General features: G+C 53.8%; 1 protein-coding gene across 5 annotated transcripts in view; it reads left to right on the top strand.

Moving 5' to 3' along the window:
* TSPAN18 (tetraspanin 18) overlaps positions 1 to 26,209 on the top strand; it is a 202,231-nt gene that overhangs the window by 151,011 nt on the left and 25,011 nt on the right. For 3 of the 5 annotated variants that reach the window (XM_070473131.1, XM_070473129.1, XM_070473130.1), the window contains 3 exons: positions 19,747 to 19,822; positions 20,122 to 20,230; positions 24,864 to 24,936. In XM_070473131.1, the coding sequence (XP_070329232.1) occupies positions 20,211 to 20,230; positions 24,864 to 24,936 (93 nt within the window). In that variant the 5' untranslated portion in view covers positions 19,747 to 19,822; positions 20,122 to 20,210. The remainder of the gene's footprint in view (positions 1 to 19,746; positions 19,823 to 20,121; positions 20,231 to 24,863; positions 24,937 to 26,209) is intronic. The other 2 variants (XM_070473133.1, XM_070473132.1) reach the window with 1 other exon arrangement.

Genomic DNA, 26,209 nt, shown 5'->3' with positions numbered 1-26,209 from the left:
CAGACATGACTTAAGTGACTTAGCACCTAGCAGTGGTAAAAGAAACCGCAGATAGGTGAACTCCCAGCTTTTTTTCAGTGGTAAAGCTGAGAGGCACAGTCAAGGCAATGAAGGCATGGCCTTGTGTGAGCCTGGCCTCCAGCCACTGCGCCAGGGAGGGGCCCAGGGCAGGAGCCGGATGGGCAGGGGGCCCTGGGAGAGGTGGCCTTTCAGACACAGCCTCAGGGTCCAGAGCAGGAGGAGAGGCCCCAGTGCTTCCTGTCCCCTATCCCCTTTGTGGAACAACAACCGGCCCATTCTCTGCTCCTCATCCCGGGCTTCACTGATCTGTGCCCCGGGAGGCAGGCAGAAGAGCACCCTGGCTCATTCCCGAGGAGAACAAAGCCGGAGGTCAAGGCCGGCTCAGTCAGGGCAGCCTCTGGCTCCGGGGAAGGACGGGGGACTGAGAATGAAGCAGGGTCTGCACTGCCCTCCCTCCCTCCCACCCCCAGCCCTGCTGCAAGAGGAGCCCTACTGGGTCCTGGGGCAACCTCAGCACTCGTGACCTAGCTGTGAGACTGGGGGGAGACCCCTGCCCCTCTCTGGGCCTCATCCTCTCATCTCCAAAACGAGGGTCTCAGAAATAAACAGGTTAGCAGATGCAAACTACTGTGTGTGAAAGTGAAAGTCACTCAGTCGTGTCCGACTCTATGCGACCCCATGGACTACACAGTTCATGGAATTCTCCAGGCCAGAATACTGGAGTGGGTGGCCGTTCTCTCCTCCAGGGGATCTTCCTAACCAAGGGATTGAACCCAGGTCTCCCACATTGCAGGGGGATTCTACACCAGCTGAACCACCAGCGAAGCCAAACTAATGTATACAGGATGGGTAAACAAGGTCCTACTGTATGACATAGGGAACTATATTCAATATCCTGTGATAAACCTGAGCGACTGAACAACAAATATGTATGTATAACTGAATGACTTTTCTGTACTGCAGAAATTAACACAACATTGTAAATTAACTATACATCAATAAAATTAAAAAAAAAAACTGAAGGGAACTCTGCCAATGCTGGAGAAATCAAGGAAGGCTTCATGGCTGAGGAGCCATCAAGCAGGGCATTGAAGGGTGAGAATAAGTTCTCTAGGTGGACAAGGAAGGAAAAGATATTCCAGGCCCAGGTTGCAATACTCACAAAGACCCAGCAGCTTCAGAGTGTGGAGGAAATGGCCCCTTTGCAATGATCTGTTTTAATTAGATGAATAATACATGTTCCTAGTAAGAAAAAAAAGTCACTGAATATAAAGAATTAAAAGTCACCAAGAGGCAGTTTATGTTTGATACTGTTTCAGCCCTTTTTAATATGATTAAGTAAGGGGTCTTTAAAGTCCCTAATAGATGGAGAATCTCAGATTCTAGGCAGGCAGGGAAAGAACAAAGACCTGTCTTCTGGAACTGGAGCCAGAACCCAAGCGCTGGACAGAGGGGGCTGGGAAGATCACAGCCGGGGGAGGTGGGCGGGGCGGCGGACGCCCAGGCAGACACTCGGGGGAGGGGGACAGCGCGGGCCCCTGCCCCCACCACCCATCGTGGCGCAGGGCCTGCAGCGGGACCGCAGGGGCCGAGGCGGGGAGGCCAGGCGAGGGTCTCGTGAGCACGAATGGGGCTCCTGGCACTCCCCTGCCTCTGTCAGCTGGCAGAAGTGGCCGTCCGGCTGCCAAGCAGCTGAGAGGTCCCCGTCATGGCTCAACTATGGTTTCCTAAGCCGTCTGGCTGCAGCCTGGGGAGGGGGCCTAATGACGCTGTGAGGTCACTGCTGTGGTCTTGCCAACTCTTCAGCGTCACCTTTAAAATATGGTTCATCTTAATGGACCTAGGGCTAAGACAGGGGGTCAGCAGGCGCCGGGGGAGGGGCCGTGTACCCAGGACAGGTGGCTTGAGCTGGCAGTGATGGGTCAATATCAGCTCGGGCTGATCTGTTTGTTCCTCGACCTCCAGGTCCAAGGCCAAACTTGAAGTCTCTTCCCGAGTAGCAGCCCATCTTCCCTGGACTCCTGCCTCATTTCTCCCAGCTCCCAACACCAGAGAATTTCCCCCAGAGGCCGTACCCAGGGTGCCTTATCTACTTGGCACAATTAAAACAGTCCATGACGAAGCCCTTGGTCCCACCCTCACCTCCAGTATCCTATCATGTCGGACGGTCTGGGCACCTGGGGTCCCTAGGGGGAATCACAGAGCCTTGTGGCTGGAGCAGGGGGACGCAGTGACCACCTGAACCATCGTCACCTTAGCTATGAATATAGGATGGAGTGTTCCATTTCCTTCACGGCCCCTGTGAAATCTGTTAACAGTAATTATGAAGTTATGGGGAATTCCCAGCCCTCCTAATTAGTGTTAATAGGGGCTGGGTGAGCTAGTCATGGGAAAATAGATGTCTTTGTTTGCGTTGTCGGGACTAAAGGACTGCGTCCTGCCTTTAGGTGTGATTCAGCTACGTTCTCTTCTCTCCCCCCACCTCCTAGTTCTATACCTGGCACCATGAATGTACACACAGTGCACACACCCGCCAGCCATCGTGTTCCTGTGCACACACACACACACACACACACGCACACAGGTACACACGCACACAACGGCAGCAGCCCAAGACTGCGAGTTGTGCTGCTGGGTTTGGATGCTGGATTAAGACATCATTTTGCAAAGCAGGCACCAGAGCCACACTCCCGGCCCTTCGTGGCAGTACCCTCAGAAGCCCCCACCCCCACACCATACCCCCACCCCAGAGACCCCTCTGAGCCGGGCTCCCCAGATTAGACCGTATTAACAAACCATTACACGTTCCAATTAGCATGGCGAGTGAAGCTGGCTGGCTGAGCAGGGTAATAAGCTCTCCTCTCGCTGTTAACAGGTCAAGGCGTATTTCCCCAGGAGGGAGGATTCCCCCCACCACCCCATCCCCCGTTCTCTGCTGTGAAAATGAGATCTGTGCACAGCTCCTCACCATCTGGGTCTGGGGCCATTCTGAAGGAGGTTTCCTCTGGACCAAGCAGGAGAGAGACAATGAGTGAGGAGCCGAAACTAGCACATATTGTGCAGTGTGCGCTGTTGAACATGTGCGAGGATCTTCTACAGAGAACGGTACTTTTTCAGCTGAGGTGTGGGTACCCACAGCACCGGGGGTATTCCTCCCCAAGCCAGGGGCTGCACAGAATCTCAGAACTAGCTCTGTGTATCCTAATGGGACATCAATGCCCTCAAAGATTTGGAAGATAATACCTTATGTTTATATTAAAACAACTGTGGATATACTTTGCTGTTGAATGAAAAAAAAAAATATATATATATATGACATGAATATGTGAGGTGAAATAGGAGATTTACAGGCAATTTTGCTCTCCTACTTTCCTCTCTGGGCTGGGTCCCCTGATTTCCAGGTGTGTGGGGATAACAGGATTCCTTCCATAGCCTCTGAAAGAACTGAGGAGGGGAGAGTTTGTGAGTTTCTAAGCCATAGCACAATGCTGTGTGATATTGGACAAGTCACTATACCTCTCCGATCCTCCTGTCTCTAGGGAAACAGTTATAACACCACCTCAGGGCCAGCTTCAAAGGCATGCAACCTGGGCAGTGGCCCAGACCCTGCACTTGGTTTAATGGTCTGCGGTTGCCATCTTGTAAGTCGTAATAACTTTTGAATGAGACACCCTCACTTTTACTGGGCCTCACAAATGATGTAACTGGTCCTGCATCTTCTGATAGTGTTTTAGCAAGAGTCAAATCAGAATCGTGTGAAAGAGGCCCACACAGAGATTTATTCCTCCTTGCCACTCTTCCTTTTTTCCTTCCATCTTCAAACGTCCATTGAGCACTCCTTCTGTGGCAGGTACTGTATCAGAGGCTGGGGTTCAGCAATGAACCAGACAAACAAGGTTGCTGCCTTTCTGCATTCGAGGGAAAGGGACAGAAGACAAATAACTGAAAGAGAGCTTTGTTGGAGATAAGTGTCAACACGGGGATGGATGGTGACTGGCTGTTCTTGTTCAGTCGCTCAGTCATGTCCAACTCTTTGCGACCCCATGGACTGCAGCACGCTAGGCTTCCCCATCCTTCACCGTCTCCCGGAGTTTGCTTAAACTCTTGTCCATTGAGTCAGTGATGGTGACTGGGGAGAGGGACTATTTTAGGTTGTTGGGGAGCAGAGTTGGGAGTGGTCAGGGAAGATCTCCTTGCAGAATTTGATCAGAGACCTGAATGAAGTGAGGGTATACAATGTGTAAAATATCAGCAGGAGAGTCCCAGGCAGAAGGACCAGCATGTGCAAAGGCCCTGAGGCACGTGTGTGCTTACCATGTGGAAGAGACCGGGGTGACTGGAGCTGACTGGAGTGGGGTGAGGGAGGAGGGGGTAGCCTAAGATGAGCTTGGGGGAGGGGGGCTTGTTAGCTATTGTGAGGATGGGATGGGGTAAATATCGGGCTGGCCAAAAAGTTCATTCGAGTGTTTTGCATGATGTTAAGAAAAACCTGAACACACTTTTTGACTAACCCAATAAATGACCCCAGGGGTAGAGGTTTCCTTCACCAGTGCTGTTTGCTTCTGGTCCCCTACGATTGGTACATGGAGGCCAGAATGGCAGGGGGAAGGATTAAGTGTCCCTTTGTCCCCTGGAAGCTCGGGGACACGGTGTCCCTGGGCAGGGATGCGTGGGAGGCCCTCTGGTTTGGTGAGAGCTGATGACGCCTCTGCCTTAGATCTCTGCCTCCTGGCCTCTGAGGCTCCGCCTCTGACAAGCTGTGCAATCGAAAGGCCAACCCCCCAAAAAAACCAGGCCAACCCAAGGCACCCCAGTGCCATATGCACCAGAAGTGCCCCCAAGACAGCCATCATGGTGCAGCTTCATAAGCCCTGTCCCCTTCCTCCAAATGAACTCCGAGATGGATGGCGTGAACGCCAGGCAGTGGGGCAGCCAGGCAGCCTCAGGCTCCAGTTCCCATGGGCAGAGCTTTGGAAGCTGTCCTCTGCTGAGCGTGTGGGTAATCAGAGACCCTTCCTCCCTGCCAGTGGCCCCAGGGCAGAGGCCCACAGCGTCTCTTCCTCCAACCTCTGTGACCCTGGGGAGGGGATCCCATCTCCTCATCTGTAAATGAGGACACTAATAGTGATGTGAGGATCAAACGAGAGGGCAATCAAAGCGCATGGAACATGGCAAGTAGTCATTCCCTGAGACCCTTTGGGAGTGGGGTGTCAGCCTGGGTGTCCCCTCTGAGACTCAGCAGCCAGTCACAGGCGACCTGGGAAATGAACAGTAGAGGGTGAAACAACCTGAAAACTAACCCGTAATGCTGAGGCTCTTCAGGACGTGCTGTGTGACCAGGGGCAGGTCTGCAGAGCATGAAAAGGATGGACTCTAGGACCTCGGGGGCCCCTCAAGCCTTGACCTTCTCTAAGATGGGAAAGTGATGGAGTCCTCCCTGAGACCCCATCCACCAGGACACCGTTCCTCCCCGTGTGACGGCAGCAGACCCAGACTGCAGGTCCCACATTTGCCCAGTGGCCCTTCAAGGCCAGGCCTGCAGGCTGAAGGCTCTGGCCGTCAGTCTTTCTGCAGCAGGCCTGGGGTCCCCCTGCTATTACAGATGGGAGAGGGGCAGCGTCAGGCCTTTGTTACAAGCCCAGAGTCTGGAGTCAGCCCTGCTGCTTTCTCACTGTGCATCCTCAAGCAAGTGGCTTAACCTCTCTGAGCCTTGGTTGTCACAGCTGAAAACTGGGGACAATAAAAGCATCTATGTGGGACCACAGAAGCCAGTGAGAACCGTGTCTGGCCCATGCAGCTCTGTGGACATGCAACACGTTCTTGTTATTCTTTCTCTCCTGGTGAACTGGTTCCACAGCTGAGGGCAGGGACCCTCCTTCCCAGGCCCTGGCTTCTCAGACCCCTGCCACCCTCTGGACCTCTGCCACTGCTGCCCCTAGGGCAGTCCGTTCTGGAAGCAGCTGGGCAGATGTAACCTCGTGATGGGGACAAGATAACCTGGAAGAAAGGACCTCTTTGGGTACCACTGATGAAGCTGCACAAAGGACCTCTAAATCCATAGTTTGAAGGGACACATGACCTTAAAAGGGTGTGAAGTAACTGAAAAGCAGCAGAGAGAAAGGCCCAGGCCTGGGCTTCAGAACTCACACAGTTCAGCCTAACCCTCTCTCCCACTGTTCTCTTATCCTTCGGGGTCTTCATCCTGATCTCCTCCTCCATGAACTAAGGATAGTCGCAGAACTAAGGATAGCTGTCAGACAGCTTCACTGGGACGTTTGTGAAAATCTGTGTTGTCCACCCAGTGCCAGACAGTGCATGTGGGCCTTCCCTGAGGCTCCACTCTGTACCAGGCCCTGTTCTAAGCACCTCCATATTTCCTACATCCCAATTCGCTGGGAGGCACTGGTCGCCCCAGGGTGGAGCTCGGAGGTGGTTTATCCCCTCCCTGTTGCTTCACCTGGCTTATGGATCCAGGTTTTCCTTGCCTCCTACGGGAACACTGACCTTGGAAAGTCCAATATGAAGCCTCTACAGAAGAACCCGCTTGCCAACACAGGAGACATAAGAGAGTCAGGTTTGTTCCCTGGGTTGGGAGGATCCCCTGGAGGAGGGCATGGCGGCCCACTCCAGTATTCTTGCCTGGAGAACTCCATGGACAGAGGAGCCTGGCAGGCTACGGTCCATGGGTCACAAAAGAGTCGGACACGACTGAAGCGACTGTGCACTCACGTACAGAAGATCCACTTCCCCACAGAGTTTCTTCTCCAATAACATCTACCATTCAGAATTACACCCAGGAAGGGGCAATTGGTGGAGTAATGGCCTGAGACAAAATGCAGAACCATCTCGCCAACACGTCCCTTAGCTCCCGGCATAGCCCTGCCGCCTGCGAATGCCTGGACGTGACCCAGGTCTGCACAAGTGGTCAGGGCCCTCGGGGCCCTGGGGTCACCTTCGAGGGGCTCAGAGGTGCTTGTTCAAGGTCACATGAGCACCTAGGGGTAGGCTCAGAGGGCAGCCCAGGACGGCCTCGTCCTAAAGCCTGGTCTGTACCCCCGCCCCCTCCTCACCCCCACAGGGTCTCTGGGAAGCCCCAGCTTGCCCCCTGAACTTGCTGAGTCTTCCTCTTCCTTAATTAGCGGGCAGCTGGGGGGAAATGAAACACCTGCCACGTTCTTCCTTTTCCCAGCAAGGAGGCTCCCCTGGCTCCCCGCTCCCAGCAGGGCCCCGGCAGCCCACAGGCTGCCTTGGGCAAGCAGGCTTGTGCACAACGGCTCACACGTGCAGAGCCTCTCAATTAAACGTGGCTGCCACCCGCTGGGGGTCACGGTCCCAGGGCAGGGCTAGGGGATTTCTGTCCAGGCCCCCGAGGAGGTGGGCTTTAAGAGGAAAGGGATCTAGCCACCATCAGCAGGTAGCCTTCCACCCCTGCAGGAAGTGGTCACAGTCTGTGTGTGTGTGTGTGTGTGTGTGTGTGTGCACGCTCATATGTTCAGAGAGGGGAGACAGCGCAGATAGAGCAGAGAGATGAGACTGGAGATGGAGAGACAGAGTGAAGCCTGGTACCCAGGACCTGAGACAGAGTCAGAGGGGACTGGTCCAGCCACAGAGCTAGCTGGTGGCCATGAAATCCCAAAGGGGATTTGATTCCAGAACCCTGGACTTTTTATCCTTACCTCCCCTGGAGCTATGGATTTGCCTGAGCCCCCGCGCCTGTCTCCACCTAAGCCCAGCCCCACACTGCCTGCCTCTTCCTTCAGGGCTCCTAGGCACAGCTGGGATGATTTTTTATGGGGAGGAAAGAATGCAGGTCTCTCTGACTCCTGCCTCCTCCTCTTCTCAGGCCCCAGCCCCGGTCTTCCCTTGATTCATTTCCTCTCCGGATCTTCTCAAGCCAGCCAGGACTCTGTCATGATCCCTCTCCTTTCCCGTTGCTTCCCCTCCATAACTTGAACTCCAAATACCTGTAGTCATTCCTCTAATGGGAAGGGGTTGTGGCCCTCCCTAAATCAGACCAGATGACTAGAATCGTTGCAGTTGCTCTGGGAAGACCAGGTGTCTCTAATATCTACTGAGTGACTGTAAGTGGGGCAGTGGGCCTGGTGGGTGTGAGGCTTGAGTGGGGCTTGGCTCCATCTCCCGTGACAGCTCCTGGTCCCTGGGGAGTTGGAGGAGCCTTCCGTGGGATGAAGGATGCTCAGAGGACAAGCGGGCAGCCTCACCAGCCTGCCCTCAGCACAGGAAGATCGCTGTCTCAGGAGGGAGCGTGCCATTTGCCTCTGCGTGGAGGAGCTTGTTGGGATCACCCAACTTTGAGAGGCCCCCACTCCTATGCTGCACATGGGCATCACTCAGGGAAGAGGGAGAGGTGAGCCAGGTGCCGTGTGGACCCCTCACTGACAGGCTGAGATCCAAGGAAGCTCAGAGGCTGAGATGAGAAGACAAAGCAAAAATGGTGGGACATTGTCAGCACCTGGTATAGTTCGAGGAGCCGTGAAATCAGCAGCCTATATCTGGGTTGCAGCCCAGCTTCAATAGGGACTATGTCATCTCCGGCAAGCTCCTTAACTTCTGTGGGCCACACTCACCATAAAATACCATAGTCATTTCTGCTCTGCTTTTGCCTCGCTGGACGGCTGTGAGGGTTAAGCAAGAACATAAATACGGGAGGGCTTTGGGAGCTGTAAAGCAGAGTACTGATGGGAAAAGTTGCATTGCGATTAATGTAAAAGCAAAAAGTGAAAGTGTTAGCCGCTCAGTCATGTCCGACTCTGCAATCCCATGGACTGTAGCCCGCCAGGCACCTCTGTCCATGGAATTCTCCAGGCAAGAATACTGGAGTGGGCTTCCATTTCCTCCTCCAGAGGATCTTCCCCAGGGATCAAACCTGGGTCTCTTGCATTCGCCGGCAGATTCTCTACCATCCAAAGCAGGAATTTGGTTAGATGTCAGGAGAACCTCCCTACTTAAGGAGGAGACATGAGAATGAGGTTATGGGATTTGTCCTCCTTCCTGAAGAGCTTTAAAAATAAGGTCAGATCAGTTTGGCTGTTTAAAATAGTCTTGAGGTTGGCAGAGGCATTGGCCAAATGATTTTGGATGTCTTTTCCCTCTCCTGACACTATAGTTAATTCAATCAGGAGGAAATTGATCGGAGTCCATGTCTGTGTGTGTGTATGTGCCTATGTTTGTACCTATGTGTGTACCCACGTTGGTCTATGGGTCCGTGTCTTATAATTTTGTCTTAGCATGTGTCTGTGTATCTCCAAAGCTATGTCTACATCATTGTCTATGTGCCCGTGTTTTATGTGTAGAGTAAGTTACTGAAGCCAAAAAACCTCAAGGTGACTCATCTTCATTACTGAATGGTTGGAAGAATTTCCTCCTGCCATGCTATCCATCTTGGGAGGACATGGACAAAGCATCAGGGTGAAAAGGGATTTTGAATTTGATTTTTATTTATTTGTTGTTGTTTTTGTCATACAACATTCTAAATTTGGGCTAAGAAGTAGATAAAGGACACCGGCTCCGGAGTGTCCCGCTGAGGCCGGAATACAGGCTTCCCCACGTCCCTGTGATCTTGGGATCTGACCGCCCGTCTCAAGCCCTCAGTTTCCACATCTGTACAATGGGGGCAATAACACCTCCCTCACAGGGCTGTTGTGAAGGCTGAGCGCATTAGAGCCTGTGAAGTCCTTAGCACAGTGCCCAGCCTATAGAAAGGGCTTTATACCCGCCCCTCCTTTACAGGCCTTAGCTTTCAGCAGGATTTCCAGCCTGGCTCCCGATAGAGGTAGCAGAGAGAGCACTGGCTGTGGAGCCACCTGGCCTCGGGTTCCAGGGTGCCTCTCAGCAGCTGTGTGGCCTTGGGTGAGTCACATCACCTCTCTGATCCCCGTTCTCAGTTGTAAGTTGGGACTGATAACATACCTGCCTCATAGGATTATAGTGAGGCTCAAAGGAGAGAATGTAAGACTTTAACACAGCGTCCACTGCACTGCAGCACTTAAAAATTAAAAAAAAAAAATCTACCTGTGACAGAGAGCATCCCCTCGGAGTCCCTCACCTTCCATTACCTGCTCCCCTCCACCTGCTTACAGCTGCCTGGGCTTCTGTCTTATCCCATCAGACACATCAGTTCAGTTCAGTCGCTCAGTCATGTCTGACTCTCTGTGAGCCCATGGACTGCAGCATGTCAGGCCTCCCTGTCCATCTCCAGCTCCCAGAGTTTACCCAAACTCACGTCCATGGAGTCGGTGATGCCATCCAATCATCTCATCCTCTGTCGTCCCCTTCTCCCGCCTTCAATCTTTCCCAGCATCAGGGTCTTTTCAAAGACCCCTGTGGTGGGGATGCAGGAGCTGCCAGGGATCCCCCACCCCCTTACCCCAGCTCAGACCTGTGCCCTTTCCCGCCCAGTTCCCAGGACCCCTTAATACCCGAGAAGCCATTAAATATTTAAATCCGGGCTGTGTGGCAGCCAGGTTGCCCCAGCAACAGTCCTGCATATTTTGGGATGGATTACCAAGTCTTTCAAAGGGTCTCCTGCTGCTCTGGCCCGAAGGGGGATGAAATGTGGGAAGGGAGATCTGTCAGAGGGAGGGCGGGCCGGGGGCTCCGGGGCCCCACTGAGACTTACAGAGACCGTCATCGTGGGAATCAGCCGGAGGACTGGAGGGTCAGAGACAGGGCAGGATTCTCCCCGGTTTTCCAGAGTCTGGACTTGAATCCAGGCCTCACGCCTGCCAGCTTGTTCTCTTTACTTGTTTCCACCTTGTGTGCGAGTTGTCTGGATTGGGGTCTGCACCCCAGTTCTGCCTCTCCAGCTAGACCACCGTGGGAACCTTACCTTCTCTGGGCCTCCATGTGCTGCTGGGGATAATTCGCTCATTTCAGATGATGTTGGAACATTGTTCAGCATGGCTCCTGGCCCACGTGAAGCAGGAGCAGTCATTATATTGATGATATTCCATCCCGGGGCTTCCCTGGTGGATCAGAGGTAAAGAATCTGCCTGCCAATGCAGGAGAAGCAGGTTCAATCCCTGGGTCAGGAAGATCTCCTGGAGGAGGAAGTGGCAGCTCACTCCAGTATTCTTGCCTGGGAAATCTTATGGACAGAGGAGCCGGGCAAGGTACGGTCTATGGGGTCGCAAAGAATCAGATACGACTTAGCGACTGAACAACCACCACCCCTGTTTGCGCTAAGGGGACTCCAAGGAAGTGGGAGACACAGCCCCGGCCACCAAAGGCTTATATCTGATGGGACGGTCTGCCAGCAATGGTAAATTCTGAGGACACATCCAGTGTCCTCTGTCCCCTCCAATCCCAGTGTGAGTCTACCTGGGAGTTGTCTGGGATGCATTTAGAGACCGGCCCCCAGCATACGGCAGGGAGCACCCAGGCTGGGAGCCTGGGCTGTGCCATCCAGCCATGACTCTGCTGTGTGTCCTTGGGCAAGTCCCTTCTCCTCTGGATGCCAGTCTCCTCGGCTGTGGGATGAGGGTGACTCTGAGTCACTTTCCAGGGCAGCCCCCCTTTCCAGCTGGCACCTATAAAGATGGCCCATTCCCCACCCCGCCTCATCCTGTGATGCCCTTTTAGGAAGTAAGCCTGAGGGGATGAGGCTAGCCCTTCTAGTTCCCTGTGACCTCCCCAGGGACTCTGCTCTCTAGTCCTCAAAGCACCTCCTTTCCTGTATTTTCTCCCCTCTTAAACCCCACCGCTGCCTCCCACCCCAGCCCCAAGTTCTCTCCAGATGCAGGAGGATTTCCAGAGAATTAACATCTCTGCTCCAGAAGCTCCAGACACGTGCTGGCTCGTCCCAGTCAGAGGCCAGTGGTGCAGAATCCTTGTCTGCTTCTCCATGAAGGGGAGGGTGGGCGAGTGGGAGGCCCAGAAGAGGCCAGGAGCCACGCGCTGGATGCTGGGTTATGTCAGGGAACCTGGGCTGCGGCTGCCCATGGAGGTGGAGGAGGGACGCTGGGCATTGAACCGGCAGACAGCCATTGGCTGGTTGCACCGATACCCTTCTAGATTTGGGGAGCATGATTTTCAGCTTGCCTGGGGTCCCAGCCTCCCAGATAGACCTCGGTGGGGGATCTCACCTTGAGGCCTTTGAACCCAACAATGTAGACCCTCCCAGAGATGGATCCAAAGGAAAGGCCTACATGAGGCCCCTCCTGGAGCCCACAGAATCCAAATCTCAGGGCTGGAGCCTGGAAGTTCGAGGGCTTATTAACAAATTCCCCAGGGGCTTCTCAGACAGGCTGGCTCCCTGGCCGCCCCCTCCACCCCAGCTGGCTGGGTCTGCCCTGGCCGGGAAGGTGGCCACATTCAGCTACAGTCAGTTTAGGATTCTGATCCTTCCATCCCACCCACCCCCACCCCCTGCCTCTCCCCTGCCCCTCTGGTCCCATCTGCTCCTACTGTAAACTTGCTGCCCCTCTGCTGGGGGCAGGGGCTGAGGGGAGAGGGTATTCTCTGTCTGGGGGTGGGGGTGGGGCGCAGGGGGGATGGAGATCAGAAGTGACAAAGTGGATTAATGAGCTACAGACGGGGAGGGCATCACCATCAGGGATGATCTATGTCTAAGGCAAGAGTTCCCATCCCAGGGTCCAGGGATCACACAGAACTCAAGAAATTGGCAAGCCTGGCAGGAGAAATTCTGTCTTTACTTTGACTAACATTTACCTGACCTTGAGCATATCCTCTTACTCCTGTTGTTGTTCAGTCACTAAGTCATGTCCAGCTCCTTGCAACCCCATGGACTGCAGCACACTAGGCTTCCCTGTCCTTCACCATCTCCCGGAGTTTGCTCAAACTCATGTCCATTGAATCGGTGATGCCATCCAACCATCTGTCCTCTGTGAGCACAGGCAACAAGCTGTAGTATTATTAGCTGTACTCGTAACATTGCCATCGACAGGTGGAAGCAGATATTTTCATATCGCCCCCAAACTGTGGCAGATCTTTTGAAATTGCAAGAGCTGTCAAATTTATCACTAGGTCTTGAATTTAATGAGTTAATAAGTATTTGCGTATTACAAACATTTTGAAAATATTTCAATAACATTATTTAATATAATTGGTTTAATCCCATGTATCTTACTTTACGTAGGGGTGGGGGAAAGGGGCTTAACTTTCGGATCAGGCCGGTGGGGGCGGAATCCCTAGGGGAGGCTGCTCACTGTCTCTGAGCCCAGTTCAGTCACAGGTCAGTGGGGGAGCAGAGCCGCCTCCTAGGACTTTTGTGAGGATCTATATGCTGTTAGTTCAAGGCCAGATAGATACACAGTAAGAGTTCACTAGATGCAAGCTCTGGGTAGCATAAAGTTTAACACAAGCTTCTAGGAGGTGCCCTGGAGAATAAGGAGACTCAAGAGGTATAACCAGAAGCCACACTTGAGCCAGGCTGGGCAGGGAGAACCCACACGGGGAAGAAGGCTGCCAGACGCTGGGGTCACAATGATACTTCCCAGCACCTCGTTCCACAGGGCTGTAGGTTTACCTCCAAAGACCTGCTGCTGCTGCTGCTAAGTCGCTTCAGTCACGTCCGACTCTGTGCGACCCCATAGACGGCAGCCCACCAGGCTCCCCTGTCCCCGGGATTCTCCAGACAAGAACACTGGAGTGGGTTGTCATTTCCTTCTCCAATGCATGAAAGTGAAAAGTGAAAGTGAAGTCACTCAGTTGTGTCCGACTCTTAACGACATCATGGACTGCAGCCCACCAGGCTCCTCCGTCCATGGGATTTTCCAGGCAAGAGTGCTGGGGTGGGGTGCCATTGCCTTCTCTGCCAAAGACCTGCAGTGTTCACTAAATGAAGAATGAATGAAAGAAGGTGTTTTCTGATGTAAATTACCACAAGAAAAATGTTTGTCTGGGAGAGAGTGTTCTTTGCCCATCCAGGCAGGCCCTGGGGTAGACACTCTCTGAATTCCACGAAAGCAGCCAAGCTGGCTACCGGCCTTTGGTGGAGGGTGCAGGGCCTTCCCAGAGGCCTTTGCACATGGGTCATCTCAAGGGCAAAGGCAGAAAGATGGAGCCAATGCCCCGTCCCAGGAACTGTCATAGATGAGTGCCTTCTGTGGTTCTGAGTCCAGTTCAGGTCCGTGGGGCAGGGGACAAGGATTGTAGCAAGGGTCACTCTGGGGACTGACCACCCAAAGTCCCTGGGCCACACCTCTGGAGGATGACCAGGGCAGAAGGATGGGAATCCTGCTTTGTTGCCCAGCAATTTCTCCAACCTTAGGCCAGGGGTCTCATCTCTCCGAGCCTCAGTTTCCTCTTTTATAAAGCAGGAGTGCCTATCTCCTGGGTGATTGAGAAATAATGTGTGTAAAATGCTCTCCAAAGTCAAAATAAATTAAGACGTTAGTCTCAGGAGGCTGCCTTGAGTGGTGGGAAGAGTGTGAGTGCTACTAAGTCTCTTCAGTCGTGTCTGACTCTTTGCGACCCCATGGACTACAGCCCGCCAGGCTCCTCTGTCCGTGGGATTCTCCAGGCAAGAGTACTGGAGTGGGTTGCCATTTCCTTCTCCAGGGGATCTTTCCAATCCAGGGACTGAACCGCGTTCTTGCATCAGCAGGCGGCTTCTTCACCACTAGCGCCGCCTGGGAAGCCCCAGGTGGGCAGAGCAGGGGGCTTAGAATCAGGAGTTCCTAGTTCTGACCCTGCTGTGTGACTTTGGACCAGACCCTGCCCCTCTCTGGGCTTCAGCATCCCCCAGTGTGAAAAGAGAAAGTTGGAGTCAGACCTCACTAAGGCGTCCTTCCCTGAAGATCCTCCGATGGCAGAGGAGAGGGCCTGTGGCAGGAACACGCAGTGCCCAGAGCTGGTTCAGCTCCTGGATCAGAGACTGTGCTCTCCAAGATGCTCCAGCCACTCTGCTTCCTCGACATTCAAGATTCAGTGAGTGCAGGCCCGGGGAAGGCTGTCACTTAGGATCTGCTGCGTCCACCACAGGCTCTGCCTCCAGGAGCCTAATTAGATGTTATCCCCCATCAGCTGTGTCCATGTCCCCACGTCTGTGCCATTCATCAGGCACGCCAGGATTGGGGGCCAATTGCTTGTTTATGAGACCGTCTGTCTTGAGATGAATCTCAGCAAGCACTGCCAGCGAGCAGATAAGTTCCTCCCCCCTCGGCTTGGAACCTGACGACAAGCATCGTCGCTGTTCCCGCAAGTCTCAGACCCAAGCCCTTACTTCTTTTTTTCTTTTTTGGCCAGACCGCTCAGCACATGGTCTCTTGTTCCCTAACCAGGGATTAAACCCGTGGCCCGAAGGGCGGAGTCTTAACCATTGGACTGCCAGGGAAATACTGTCTTGCTTTTTTTGTTTGTTTTTTCTAAGCTTCAGTCCTTTGTCCTGAGGAAGGAACACAGGGGTCCTAGGGTCGAGCAGATTGGGGTCAGTTCTGGCTCTAAGGGCTTTTTGAGCCCCTTGGGGCCTTAGTTTTCTCTTCTGTGAAAGGGAACGATTGCAATTCATCTAATTTGCAGATCTCTTTGGAGAATCAAGTAAGGTCATTATAGGAAAATGCCCAGAACGCAATGCCCTGCAGCATCACTGAGGCTCAAAAATGCTGGTCCCTGCCAACAAAAATGTGTGTCCTCCCCTCACACAGTCCCCCCAGGCTTCTAGGCTGCCCCTGTCACACCCCCTGTCACCCCCTAAGGCGGTCAGTGCTCATTTCCCTTCCTGTCCGGCTCCGGGTCAATGTGGCTGTTAACAATTCTGAGTACCAGGTTATGAATCCTCAGTGGACTGGAGTCCGTGAGGGAGGGAAGCCGCTGGCCTCCGTGCCTTGAACCCAGCCCGGTGCTGGCATAAACACCCAGGAAGGAAGGAACGCTAAAGTGCTTTTACCGACACTACCTCTTTGAATCCACGCACTGACCCTGGGAGTTAGATGTGAGAATGCCCGTCTCAGAGGGGAAGCCATGCAGGCTCAGGTGATGAGGAGGCTGGCCCAGGCCTCCCAGCTTGTTGGCGGCAAGGGCGCTGGCTGAGACCCAGGTGAGGCTGAACCCCTGGGACCCCCAGAGGCTCTGCCCTGCACCACAGGGCCCTCGCCTGGTAGGAGCGAATGCAAGACATTTCTTGGCTCCCACCAGCCCAAAGCAGGTCTACCTTTGCTTCCTCCGATGGGGGTTTTGCCCTGTCTGTCCACGTGCTTTCTTTTCTCTCTCTCCAGAAAGCATGCCCGGGGTGGGGGCTAGAGGCGGTGAAAGTAAAAGGAGTGATTTATGAACTGAGCTGCTCTTCTTCATCAAAGACCCACTCCTGGGCCTGCTCTGTGCAGATGGAATTGAGTGGCCATCTGGGGGCAGTGGGAGAGGCAAGATGAATAAAGCTGTCTGGCCCAGGCTGGCGCCTGCAGAGGAGAACCCAGCAGGGCCGTGTGACCTCTCCCCATGTCTGCCCCTCTCTGGGCCTCGGGGCTCCCATCTGTCACGGGATGGCAGGATGGGGTCATCCCCCAGAGGCCTGCAGCAGGCACGGGGGAGGATGCTAGCCGGTCCCTGGGACGCGCTCGCCTGGTTGCCTGACTCTGGGCTGACAGCACTGGGTTAGAAACTTTGGAGACGGAGGCATGGCGCTCCTTCTGGCAAGCCATGTCCATGGACCTTATCAGAAGTTCTGGTTTGGAGTCTAGCAGACTTAGGCTTGATTCATGGCCAAGTCTTACTAAACATGTGATTAAGATCCAGGCCAGTTAATTATATTCTCTGAACCTCAGTTTCCTCATCTGGTAAATGAGTTAACAATGATACCCACCTCCTAGGTGAAGATTAAATAAAAGAATGTGGGAGAAATGCTTAGCAGAGTCTGATACATGGTAAATGCTCAATACCACCAGTTATTATGAGGTTCAGTTATCACAAAGTTGGAGCAACTAATTTGACTTTGGGGCCACTAAGAGGAAAGATAGATATATAGATAGATATATACACACACACACACACACACACACACACACACACACACAAATATATGTCCCTCCTGACCAAGCCAGATGTCCGTGGTCTGCCCCACACCCACCTCCATTGATAACTGGTGAACATGGTCTGGGCATCCACCTATTTTCAATATATGAGGATGCTGATAATAATAACTCCTCATGGGAGCAGTGCTTTGCAGTTTTCCAAGTGCTTTCACATCATATCACTTCATTTCATGTGCCTCACTGCACGAATTCTTACAACCACCTTCAAAGTTGAGGATCACAGTTTTCAGAGGAGAACCTAGCATCTCAGGGAGGGCTGTGACTTTCCGAAGGCCTCCAGGGAGCTGGCCGAGGCAGGGGCCGTCCCAGGCTGTACAGAGGCAGTGGTGATGGCTGAGCATGGCGGGCATCTCCCAGGCCATCCTTTCCCAGCTTCCCCTTAGGGCAGATCTCCGCTGTGTCAAAAAACAGTTGGGGAGGGGGCATCCTGGCAAAGAGGAGGGCAGGATATGTTAGAGATTCACATGGAGTTCAGCACCTCCTCCCTGCCCCTGGGGTGGGGGTGCTTCTGCATCACCCAGCCCTTCATCCCAGCCTCAGTGTCCAGAGGAAGGTGGGTCACGTCACATCCAGGACAACCACCAGCCTGAGATGCTGGGCAGAGAATGGCAATATTGGCACACAAGCTAGGATGGGACAGGGGAAGGACAAGGATAAGAGAAAACTATGACCCCCTCCTGCTTCCCTGAACCCTGGGGTCAGGCATGGGATGTAGTCCCTGAACTAGACGCTCGAGCTCCCCTTCCAAAGGCTGCAGAAACCTGAGTTTTAAGAAGGAACCGAAGTTGGCTTCATCTTGCCCAGGAAGCCACCCTTGGACAGTTCCAGCCCAAATGTCCTTGGCCCTTGCCTAGACCTGCGGGTTTTTCACCGCAGATGTCCACCTGGGTAGCAGAGTCCTACCTGGTAGAGACAGTGTCCTCCCTTCCCCACACCCCCCAAGGCCAGTTTCAGGGGATCCCTCACTGTTCAGATGGGACTGGGCTTCTAGCCTCTTCCCCACTCCTGCCCCCAACATAGCCATTCTACCATCTTGCCTGAAGTTTCTAGGAGAAAGAGCCTAGAAATCTCAGGAGGATACTCAGCTTTGCCACTTAAATTTCTAAGGCTCAGCTTCCTTCTATAAAATGGGACAATAGTCCACCTTCCAAGGCCGTCATGAGGATTCACCATAATTACATGGGTGGATGCACAGCCCTTTCCACGAAGGCTAGTTTTGATTCTGACTCCTGGGTGTGGATTTCTGGACCATAACTTGCTGGCTGTGTGATGCTGGACAAGTCGCTTCCTTCTCCAGATCTCAGTTTCCATTGTAAAATGAGGGTGATGGTATGTCTACTTCCTAGGCTTGTTCTTGGCATCTAGTGAGCTCATGCATGTAAGTGTGTAGCCCAAAGCCATGCAGCAGATACCAAGGCAAGTGGCTGAAGAACTTTCCACGTGTTTATGTTTAGGGCAGAGTACCAGCCTCCAGGGCCTCCAAGAGCTCGCAGGAGGGAGGCCCCTTCTGCCTTCCTTCCCATCTGCCCATCCCCACCTCTACACTCCCTCCAAACTTACTCCCCTGCACCACCCCCTTCCCAACTGAAAGCTCCCCAACTGCCCCCAGTGGAGATACTCCAGGGGAGAGTTTGTCCCCCTTCCTGTGGTCCTCAGCCCTACTGACGTCCCTTCCCTTGCCCCCTCCAATCTCTGACCCCGACCACACCCAAGTGTGAGTTCATGCTTATTTGCATCTCTATTCCCTAACACAGCACCCAGTGCAGAGTAGATGGATGGTGGATGGATGGAGGGATAAATGGAAGGAGAGAGGGAGGGATGTATTGTGTTGGCCAGAAAGTTCATCCAGGTTTTTCCATAACATCTTATGGCCAACCTAATATACGGATGGATGGATGGCTGGACAGAGAGGAATCTTCCGTCTACAGCCCAACCCCCCCCCCACCACTGATGAGATGGGAAAGGAATCTGAACTGGTACCCGAGGCCCAGACATCCCCGCATCCTGCCCATGGGGATGCCCGTACAGCCCCTGCCCTGGCCTTGGTTTTCCCTGGTGATGTCTTCCAGCCCATGTTTGAGCAGGAGCAGCTGCGGAATTCCCCACTCGTGTGATCGGCCAGGCGTCTCCATATGGGCACCCGCAACTGCTGAAACCACACCCTCATTTCCACGGCTGGGAGCTGGCTCACTAAAAGAGCCTCTGGCAAATCCTTAGGCAGGATTTGCTAAGGAACCCTTTCCAGCGTCAGATTTCTCTCCCCCTGGGAGTCAGGGTTTCTGGGGAGGCTGTCTGATTTCCAGGGCCCAGCCGGCTCTCTCTCTCTGCTGGGGCATCACTGCAGACGCCCAGGGAGCAGCCAGGTGGCATCCCAGGGTACGGGCCCCCACGCCTCCTCCCGGTTCATCAGCCGCATGCAGCAGTGTGTCCTCAGGGATGAAGCCCGTGCCAGAAACCGCGAGTCTCTTGGAGGTGAGGTTCCCCACGCAGCCCCAGCGAGGGCAGCCAGCAGCTGCCGTGCAGGCAGAGGGCAGGTGCGGCGTGCGGGCCTCCCCAGCTGGAGTGCCTCAGGTGCCGAGAGCTTTTCATCAGCGCTAATGGGCCCAGATCGGCAAGGCCCTGAGTGTGTGTCCGAAGGGCGGGCAGGTGTTCACATGCAGCTTCCCGAATGTGGCTGCTCCTTATTTCTAGAGTAATTGAGTATTTTCTCTTACAGGACAAGCTGGCCCAATAAGGGAGACTGACCAGGAGACGCTGCCCTGCTGACGTCAGAAGACCTGTCCAGGAGAAAAGTCAGTAATTGCTCGCCGCGCCCCCTCCCTGCACCTGCCGAATCCCCGACTCCACCCCATCTCCCCTCACCCCCTCCCTGTACCTGCCGAATCCCCGACTCCACCCCATCTCCCCAGAAGATCTCAGCCTGTCCTTTCCCAGATCCCCCCCCACCACCTCTCGTCCCCCGAATCTCACCGTGTCTTTCTCCATCTTCCCCTCTCTTTCTGACTTTGCCTCTCTCTCTGATTTACTGAGTCTCTATTGTTCTCTGTGTCCGTCTTCTCTTTTCCCGCTCTCCATTCATTCTTTCATCCAGACAGAGAAACTGAGGACCCACAGTGCCAGGCACTGCTCTGGACACTAGGAACATGGCAGTGAGCAAAACAAGTCCACGCCTTTCTCAGCATGCATTCTAACAGGGGAAGGTGTGTGCTACCAAAAGAAATAAGTAAAATATTGAGACTAGCCGCAGGGCACTGGCCTAGGCTTTAAGAAACAGGTCTCCCCAGGCCCAGATCCCTCACTAATTGACTTTGTAACTTAGCTACACCTCCTTTCCCTTTTGAAACCTGTTTTTCCATTTCCACGGTGACATAAGTTATACAAAGACTGGACTCTAAATCAGTTATTACACAGACAGAAGTGTCACATTATAGTTCCCCTTCAAGTCCATAAACACCTTTGGCTTTGTTATACATGAAACAGCCCGTTGTATCCAGGGTCACATTGAATCATAAAACACCCATCTGTGAGCAGGGAAGCCTCAGTGTCCGGGAGCAGGGGGCGCTGTGACAGGCACATGAGACTTGAGACTATGAGAGCCATGGCCACAAGTCCACAGCTCCCAGTCAGGCTCACCCTGGGGCAGGTGCCCGCGTGGAAGGGCAGCCGGATCCACAAACCTCAACTGCCTTCCCAGCACCTGTGAGATTTGAGTTCATGAGTGGTGCAGTGGAAAAGAATCTGCCTACCAATGCAGGAGACCAATGCAGGAGACTGGAGAAGGAAATGGCAACCCGCTCCAGTATTCTTGCCTGGAGAATCCCAGGGACGGGGGAGCCTGGTGGGCTACAGTCCCAGGGACAGAGGAGCCTGGTGGGCTACAGTCCATGGTGTTGTGAAGAGTTGGACACGACTGAACAGCTGACCACGCACACACAAGGTCAACTTTGCCTGTGATACTGACTCTTGCATTTCATCTTTTTAAGCCCTAAGATTTAAAGGACTTTTTTGGCCAAACAGCACTGCCTTTACCAACTCATCATTTACCAAGTATGTTTCTTTCTACTGCGGCCTCATATGTACATGGTAGTTAGGACTTCTGAACAACCTGGTAATAGGGTTCCCAACCTGGGTGGTTGAATTGCTCCAAAACCAAAGACACTTGCCCCATGAGTTAGCTGGTGGTGAGGGGATGATTTCTGAGATGTTACCTCAAATCCTGAAAATGACTCTAGGAGATTGCTAGCCTAGAGGAACCCAGTATGAGAACCACAAGAGATGCAGGTTTGATCCCTGGATCAGGAAGATTGCCTGGTGTGCAAAATGGCAACCTGCTCCAGTATTTTTGCCTGGGAAATCTCATGGACAGAGGAGTCTGGCGGGCTACAGTCCATGGGGTCACAAAAGAGTTGGACATGACTGAGTACTTGGCAGAGGAGGTGTGAAGACAGGCCTGAATTTTAGAGGAAAATCGGTGAATGGGGCAAGGGAATTAGCATTCACTGAAAACGAGGATTAAGAGCTGTGGTTCCAGGGACTTTCCTGGTCTTCCAGTAACCAGGACTTCATGTTTCCAATGCAGGCGGCCCGGATTCCATCCCTGGTCGGGGAACAGGATCCCACATACCACGACTGAGGGTCTGCATGCCACGAATAAAAGATGCCACATGCTGCAACTAGAGCCAAATAAATAAAAATTAACTTTTAATTAAAAAAAAATAAAGAGTTGTGGTTCTAGATTAAGACAGACCTGGGTTCAAATCCTGGCTCGGGCATTTCCATGCTGTGTGACCTTAGACAAGTGATTCCTCCGAGGCTTAATTCCCTCACCTGAAACAAGGGCAATGACATTACCTACCTCCAGGAGCTTCAGGAAGACTAAATGAGGTTGTGCATGTTCCTTGGCACATAGTAAGACTCAAGGGGAGCCGGATGTTACTCACTGTTGCTGTTACCATCTACCTTGCACCAAGCTCTGTGCTCTGTATTTCCCATCCATTATGAGGAAGGCATTATTTTTATACTAATTTTGAAGACGAGGAAACTCAGATGCACGCAGTGCAAGAACTTGCTCGAGGCTACCAGCTGAGCCTGCTGAGCTGGGGTGTGGTCCTCCGTCAGGCTCCCAAGCCCTCTGTCCACTCGGTTCCCTGCCCTGGAGCTGGGCCCAGGCCCCCTGCCTCCATCCGCCCTCCAGCTCACATCATCTCTCCCTTCCTCACCTTGGCCAGAGGCTCTTCCCAGGAGACACGCCCTCTTTTATTGCATTCGTCTGGGAGCCCAGCACTGCACAAGCTGCCCATTAGATGTAATCTCTAATGAACGTGATGCATAATAAATACAGGTAGCCCGTTTATGAGCTGCTATGTTTATTATGCCCCTTAATTGCCAAACAGTCAGAGCCAGCTGAAGCCAGATCCGACCCTGGGGACTCGGCTTTGCCTGGGTGGGCCGAGGAGGGGGCCCCCCGCCTTCTGCAGACTCTCTCAGCATCTCGCAGGGGCGGTCCCTCCTGCCCTCCAAAGGCCCGTCCAAGTCCGAACCTGATGGCAGGAGCTCACAGGCCTTCAAACTACTTCTCCATCATTTTGCAAATGGAGACGCTGAGGCTGCAGAGAAGTGACTTGGGGCAAGACTTGGGGCTGGACTTGGGGCTCCCGGCTCCCCGTCCAGGGCTCCTTCTGCCCTCCGTCTGCCGCCACCGGCCCCTGGGGCAGGGAGAGCGCAGCATGTGGACTGGGCTGAGGGGCTCGCTCACAAGCTCCAGGAGGTTGAGCAGGCCACCTCACGCCCTGAGCCTCAGTATCCTCACCTATGAAATGAACACGGTGCTTCCTGCCTATGACACTGTGGAAAGATTCAGGGCAGTCACATCCTGGAGCTGGCATATGGCTGGCAAGGAATCCGTCTTCAGTGACTGCTCTTTCCTGTCTTCTTCCCCATGTCCACGGAGCACGGGGTCTTAGCAGACAGTGTGGAGTTGCATCGGCCAAGTGCCCGAGGGAGCGGGGTCAGCATGCAGTGCCTGGGTGCAGGTCATTATCCTGGGGTCCTGATCTCATGGGCCACAACAGCCCAGTGAGTCACCTGTGACTATCAAGTTAGGTGTCTTCCTAGTAAGAGCTGTCCACCCCACGCTGAAGCAGGCTCTGTGGGGAGCCCTGACATAGGATGTCTCATTTAATCCTCACAACACGCCACGATGTAGGTCCTAAACACCCACTTTCATGGATGAAGAAACGGAGGCTCTAAGAGGTTACATCATTTACCAGACACAGAGGTAGAGAGGTGTGAAGAGCCAGGATCAGAGCCCAGGTGTGTCTGACTTCAGAGACCCCGCTTGGGACTGTCCCGTTTAGAGGCAGGTTAGATGCTGCTTCTAGAAGGTCAGAGGTGGAGGAGTTGGAGGAGGGTGGCTGGCTTGGTCTGGGGACCTGTTCTGGAGGTAGAGAGCCTGGGCTTGGAGACAATACAAGAGACAAGGATGAGCCATTGTCAGGGACGATGGTTTAACAACTGATGGGCATGGCGTGGACCTGGAGATGCTACACAAGCCTTCCATACCCACAGGTGCCCACTGCGTCTCAGCCTTCCGCGGGCTGCTGGGAGGACAGGGCCTGGACCAGGGATCCTCCTGGACCTGCCATCCTCTCCCCAGGACTGTCAGAAAGAATACTGAATGTGGTGTACTGAACATGACCATGGCTTATGTGCACTTTGAAGGCTGACTTGTGATAGTGGATGCCATCTGCTTCCCCCGGGCACAGGGGAAGGCTTGTTTTCAAGCTGCAGTGCCTGGCATCCAGTCATTGCACAATAAATGCTGGCAGAATAGAACTGTATTCAGTGGTCTGTCCCGCTACCATGGACGTACTTAAGAGTCCATAGGGACCAGGGAGGCTCCAGGGGAAGGTGGGATGTGGTAGGTCTCATGATGGAGGTGGTCAGGGTTAGGGGAGTGTCTGGGGGCTTGAGGCCCCAGGAGGTGCCAGCAACTCTTTCCCTGCAACACCCCGTCCCCCGGGGGCAGGTCCTTCTGGTCAGAGGGCATGTGGGGTGGTAGGAAGTTTGTCAGGCCTGGGTCCTGATCCTGCTCCATGACCTATGCAAGCCCCTCACAGCTCTGAGCCTTAGTTTCTCATCTATCAAACAGATTGCATTGCTCATGCCTGCAATCAAGTAACATCATGACATCATACCTCTGAGAGTCTGCCACGTGGTGCTAAGCATGTTTATGCATTATTCCAGTTAATCCCCCCAGTACCACTGGGGAGGAAGCTTCTGTTTTTAATCTCCCTTTTCAACTTGGAGTGAGCCGGACTCAGAGAGGTGGAGTCATCTGCCTGAGTGCATGCGTGCGTGCTGCTAAGTCGCTCCAGTCGTGTCTGACTCTTTGCAACCCTATGCACCATAGTCTGCCAGGCTCCTCTGTCCATGGGATTCTCCAGGCAAGAATACTGGAGTGGGTTGCCCTGCCCTCCTCTAGGGGATCTTCCAACCCAGGGATCGAACCCGCATCTCTTATGTCTCCTGCTTTGGCAGGTGGGTTCTTTACCACGAGCGCCACCTGGGAAGCCCCCATTGGCCTGAGACAACACAGCACAGGAATGGTAGAGAACCCAGGCTGGCTGGCTCACAAGTCCTCCTAACTCCAGCCCCCCCAGGGCAGAGCCCTGTGATGAGGAAACTGTGATCAACTGTTCTCTTCCCCTCTCAGCTCCAGAGGCAGGCTGGCCAGTGGGACACCCCAAGGGGGAGGAGGCAGAGGATGGGCACGGGTTCTTTCTGGATGGGGTCCCCCAGTGAGAGGACTGAAGGGGCCTTGCTGTTTTGCAGGGGGATCACCATGGAAGGAGACTGTCTGAGCTGCATGAAGTATCTGATGTTTGTGTTCAATTTCTTCATATTTGTGAGTATTCCTGGAACGTGTCTGGGGTTCTCCCCCAGCCTCTGTGGGGTGGGGGAAACTGATTGCTGCTTGCTGAGAGTCACGTGGGGCTGAGGCCCAGGGCCAGCGCTAGAAGCTGCCCTACCTGCCTGGTGGGGGGTTCGTGGTGGGGGGACCCTGAGTAGTGCCCACCCCACTCAGAGAGCCCGCCATCACAGGAGAGACATTGTGCACAGCCCCGGGATAGTTCAGCTGTTCTAAAAGAAAGGGGGCAGAGGCTTTAGCCCCGGCTACTACCCTGGGGTCTGACCCCTCGTAAGGAGCTGAGGTGAAAGGGAAGGTGGAGATGATCAGAGGGTAGCAGGAGCCGCCACCAAGCCCTGACCCCCTGAGCAGTTGTGGACTGCGGAGCAGAGCGGACATAGCCACCTGATGCGGTCTGAAGCCTCCCTGGGACTGAGACACCTGGGTTCACAGCCCGACTCTGCACCTCACCCGCGATGTCATCCAAAACACATGCTGGCTCCCTGAACCTCAGTATCCTCATCCCTTAATCTTCTACCTCAACAGATTCTTTGACAATGAAGCAAGATTAGTTTAGGAAGTGCCTGGAATGTATCGGCTCCATTCCTGTCCAACTTATGGATTCTATACAGGAAAGAACAGAGGCCCTGAGGGCCCAGGGGGTCAGCCCAGCGCCGTGCAAGCCTGCCCACCTGCTCTGCTCAGACCTCTGGCCTCTCCCGGGAGCAGAGCCGCACTCGTCACATGACCCCGCCTCAACTTTTGACCTTAGTGCAGCCAAGACCTGGATGAGTAAACAGCTGCTGAAGTCCACCAGGGCAGGATCCCTAGGAAGGAGAGGCCCCTTCCGGTCTCAAGACTGACTCCATCTGTCTGTCTGTCTGTCTCCATCTATTCTGTGTACACTTCAGCAACTTTCCTGGATTCCCCTCCCCTGCCCCTAATTCTGAAGAGCAGGCAACGCCACAGACTTGAATTCTAGACCCAACTTCCAAGCGGGATGACCCTGGGCTGCTCAGTTTGTGCCTGAGCCCCCCTTGAAGCAGAACTCAGCACACAATTGTTAAAACTCCCAAACCTCCAGCAGCCGTGAGGAGGGGACATGGGTTTTCCTGGAGGTTTTGTGGGGAAACCAGGGAGAAAGACAGAGCACAGCAGACGGCAAAACGTTGCTTCTGCTGTTGGCTGTGCCTGGTCCCCCGGGCCTCTGCGCCCCAACCCTCCCCCCGCCGCACCTGAAAGGACCGTCTTTTGCCCTAAACCATCAAGC

This window comes from Odocoileus virginianus, chromosome 10, assembly GCF_023699985.2.
Source record: "Odocoileus virginianus isolate 20LAN1187 ecotype Illinois chromosome 10, Ovbor_1.2, whole genome shotgun sequence".
Classification (NCBI taxonomy): Eukaryota; Metazoa; Chordata; class Mammalia; order Artiodactyla; family Cervidae; genus Odocoileus; species Odocoileus virginianus.
This window is presented reverse-complemented; position numbering and strand designations above follow the sequence as displayed.